Source organism: Notolepis coatsorum (genome assembly GCF_963971535.1).
Source record: "Notolepis coatsorum genome assembly, chromosome: 7".
NCBI classification, from domain to species: domain Eukaryota; kingdom Metazoa; phylum Chordata; class Actinopteri; order Aulopiformes; family Paralepididae; genus Notolepis; species Notolepis coatsorum.
Window position 1 is genome coordinate 157,570,263 of NC_140171.1, and position 3,741 is coordinate 157,574,003.

The 3,741-nt window shown below is 46.8% G+C and overlaps 1 protein-coding gene across 1 annotated transcript in view; it reads left to right on the forward strand.

The window, feature by feature from the left end:
- The window catches only part of LOC311232315 (protein NLRC3-like), a gene marked incomplete at its 3' end in the record, with an annotated part of 9,591 nt that extends 6,286 nt beyond the window's left edge, over positions 1 to 3,305 (forward strand). Inside the window, 4 exon segments of the mRNA XM_084319070.1 lie at positions 2,225 to 2,398; positions 2,513 to 2,559; positions 2,873 to 3,262; positions 3,265 to 3,305. Of these exon segments, the coding sequence (XP_084175196.1) occupies positions 2,225 to 2,398; positions 2,513 to 2,559; positions 2,873 to 3,262; positions 3,265 to 3,305 (652 nt within the window).
- Between the last annotated feature and the right edge of the window lie 436 nt (positions 3,306 to 3,741).

Consider the following 3,741-nt stretch of genomic DNA (forward strand, 5'->3'; position numbering starts at 1 on the left):
TAACCTAGAGAGAGCGCGTGCAGCATTGTTATGCCAAGATGAAGAGGACGGTCATTCGGCAGATGAACTTCGTCAACTCCACGCGGTTGTCTCCATCCTCTTGGACGTTTGGTGAGTTTTTAATGCACTCTATTCTATTCCCGCCGTGGATATATCTCTCTCTCTCTCTCGGGAGCCAAACAGGCCGGCTAGCTGTTGTAGCCTAATGTTATATTGAGCCAAAGCGGGCCGGCTAGCTAACGTAGCTAATGTTATATTGAGCCAAACGGGCCGGCTAGCTGTTGTAGTAGCTAACGGTGTGTGGCCTGGTGTCAGTACCTGGCTACTCTATTTGCAGTTAGCCTATTTAGCTGATGTCGGCCATTGGCTCCTTGCTACTTTGTTTTCTCTGGTATAGACCCTCTTCTCTTTGGATTTAAGTGTTGATCTTTGTCCTTTTGGATCTATGTATATTCATGTTGCCTTTGTGAAGTTATCTTTTCCTTCTGTTTTGTTCTTCCATTAAAAGTTGAATATCCTTTAGGGGCTCATCTTTGCTTATCTCTCTCATACATGCTCTCTCTCTAACACACACACACAGACATGCTCTCTCTCTCTAACACACAAACACACATGCTCTCTCTCTCTCTCTCTTTCTAACACACACAGACATGCTCTATATCTCTCTCTAACGCACAAAATGACATGCTCTCTCTCTATATTTCTCTCTCTTTCTAACACACATATACATGCTCTCTCTCTAACACACACAAACAGACATGCTCTCTCTCTATCTCTCTCTTTCTAACACACACAGACATGCTCTATCTATCTCTCTCTTCAATTCAAATGGGCTTTATTTCACATTCTTGTATTTCTCCCAGTAGGTATGGGAGTTTTGAGTTATTGTCGATGTTTTCAAAGTCTCTTTGGGTGTTTGCAATTTGTGGGAAGTATGTCTTGGTATAGTGGGCAGGTTGTTAAGAAGTGGAGCTCGGTTTCCACCTCATCTTGTGTGCAGTGGGTCTGTCTTCGCTTGGGAGCCAGGTCTGCCTATGGCGGCCTTTCTCGATGGCTAGGCTGTGCTCGCTGAGTCTGTACCTAGTCAAGGATCTTCTTAGTATTGGGTCAGTCACAGTGCTCAGGTATTCTGCCACTGTGTACTCTCTGTTTAGGGCCAAATAGCATTTCAATTTGCTCTGGTTTTGGGTTGTTTCTTTCCAATGTGTCTCTCTCTCTCTCTCTCTCTCTCTCTGGCCTTGCTCTGGTGGAGGGTCAGGGGCATTGCCGGGTGTGTGCAGCGATAACACTGTATATTGACTGTAGAACGGGAGCTCTCTCTCGCTCTCTCTTGCTATATGTTGACTGTATCATGCCCAGCCTCGTGCAGCGCTATTATTTAAGAATATGTTGACTGTATGAAAAAATAAATAAAAAAAAATTATATATATATATATATATATATATATATATATATATATATATATATATATATATATTTTACCTTTTAGGGGGGGGGGGGGGCTCGCGTTTAAATCTCTCACAGGGCCTCGCATTTCTCCCAGGCGGCCCTGCGTGTGGGTGTGTGTGCTATGTGCATTTGATGGTTGTTGCATAGTGTTTATTGTTCGTTGAGCAGCCTGATGGCCTGGGGATAGAAGATTCTTCTGAGTCCTTCTGTGTGTGTGTGTGTGTGTGTGTGTGTGTGTGTGTGTGTGTGTGTGTGTGTGTGTGTGTGTGTGTGTGTGTGTGTGTGTGTGTGTGTGTGTGTGTGTGTGTGTGTGTGTGTGTGTGTGTGTGTGTGTGTGTGTGTGTGTGTGTGTGTGTGTGTGTGTGTGTGTGTGTGTGTGTGTGTGTGTGTGTGTGTGTGTGTGTGTGTGTGTGTGTGTGTGTGTGTGTGTGTGTGTGTGTGTGTGTGTGTGTGTGTGTGTGTGTGTGTGTGTGTGTGTGTGTGTGTGTGTGTGTGTGTGTGTGTGTGTGTGTGTGTGTGTGTGTGTGTGTGTGTGTGTGTGTGTGTGTGTGTGTGTGTGTGTGTGTGTGTGTGTGTGTGTGTGTGTGTGTGTGTGTGTGTGTGTGTGTGTGTGTGTGTGTGTGTGTGTGTGTGTGTGTGCGTGCGTGCGTGCGTGCGTGCGTGCGTGCGTGCGTGCGTGCGTGCGTGCGTGCGTGCGTGCGTGCGTGCGTGCGTGCGTGCGTGCGTGCGTGCGTGCGTGCGTGCGTGCGTGCGTGCGTGCGTGCGTGCGTGCAGGCTCTCAGGCTGTCTGGTCACAGAGGAAGGCTGTGCTTCTCTGGCCTCAGCTCTGAGCTCCAACCCCTCCCACCTGAGAGAGCTGGACCTGAGCTACAATCACCCAGGAGACTCAGGAGTGAAGCTGCTCTCTGCTGCTCTGGAGGATCCACACTGTGGACTCGAGACTCTCCGGTAGGATATGGTACTTTAGGGGTTAATGGATGGTGTGTGTGTGTGTGTGTGTGTGCGTGTGCGTGTGTGTGCGTGTGTCTGTCTAAAGGTCTCTTGTGTCTACCTCTCCTACAGTGTTGACCATGGTGGACAGTGTTGGTTGAAACCAGGTCTCAGGAAATGTAAGTTGAGCTTGTTGTTCTGCACATGTACAGACTGAGCTTCCCTTCAGGATACGGAGGCATTTCATTAATAACAGAAGAACTCAGCTGATCAATTATAAAATAAATACAACAGGTTTATTCAGTTGAGGAAGTTAAAGCTGCATGAACTGGTTTTTAAACGAGGACCATGTAGACTCAACCACGTACGAATGCTCTTTCTTCTACTTGATCCTCGTGTCAGAAACGGTCAATGCAGCTTTAAACATCCTAGCGTGAATGAAGATGAGTATGATGTATTGTGTGATAAATCCTGTCATGGTCTCTCCATCAGATGCCTGTGAACTCACACTGGACCCAAACACAGCACACAACCTCCTCTCTCTGTCTGAGAGGAACAGAACGGCAACACGGGAACAACAGCGTCAGTCGTATCCTGATCACCCAGAGAGATTTGACTCCTATCCACAGGTGTTGTGTAGAGAGGGTCTGACTGGACGCTGTTACTGGGAGGTAGAGAGGAAAGGAAGGGTTCATATAGGAGTTACATATAGAAGCACCGGAAGGAAAGGAGCGGCTGCTGACTGTGGTCTTGGATTTAATGATAAGTCTTGGAGTCTGTATTGTCGTGATGATAGATACACTGCCTGGCACAATAACAGAAGAACACACATACCTGCCCCTGCCCCCCCCCAGGGCTCCACCAGAGTAGGAGTGTATCTGGACTGTCCTGCTGGCACTCTGTCCTTCTACACAGTCTCCTCTGACACACTGACCCACCTACACACCTTCCTCTGCACTTTCACTGAGCCCCTCTACCCTAGGTTTAGGGTTTGGGATGAAGGCTGCTATGTGACCCTGTGTCAGATAGAGTAGCTTCATGTGTCAGATAGAGTAGCTTCCTGTGTCAGATAGAGTAGCTTCATGTGTCAGATAGAGTAGCTTCATGTGTCAGATAGAGTAGCTTCATGTGTCAGATAGAGTAGCTTCCTGTGTCAGATAGAGTAGCTTCATGTGTCAGATAGAGTAGCTTCATGTGTCAGAGAGAGTAGCTTCATGTGTCAGAGAGAGTAGCTTCATGTGTCAGATGGCGTCGCGTGGGTAAAATAACAGGAGAAGCCAAAAAAAAATTATTAAAAAAAAATTTATTAAATATAATGACGAAAAATAAACAGGATACACCACAAGGTGCACTACATATAA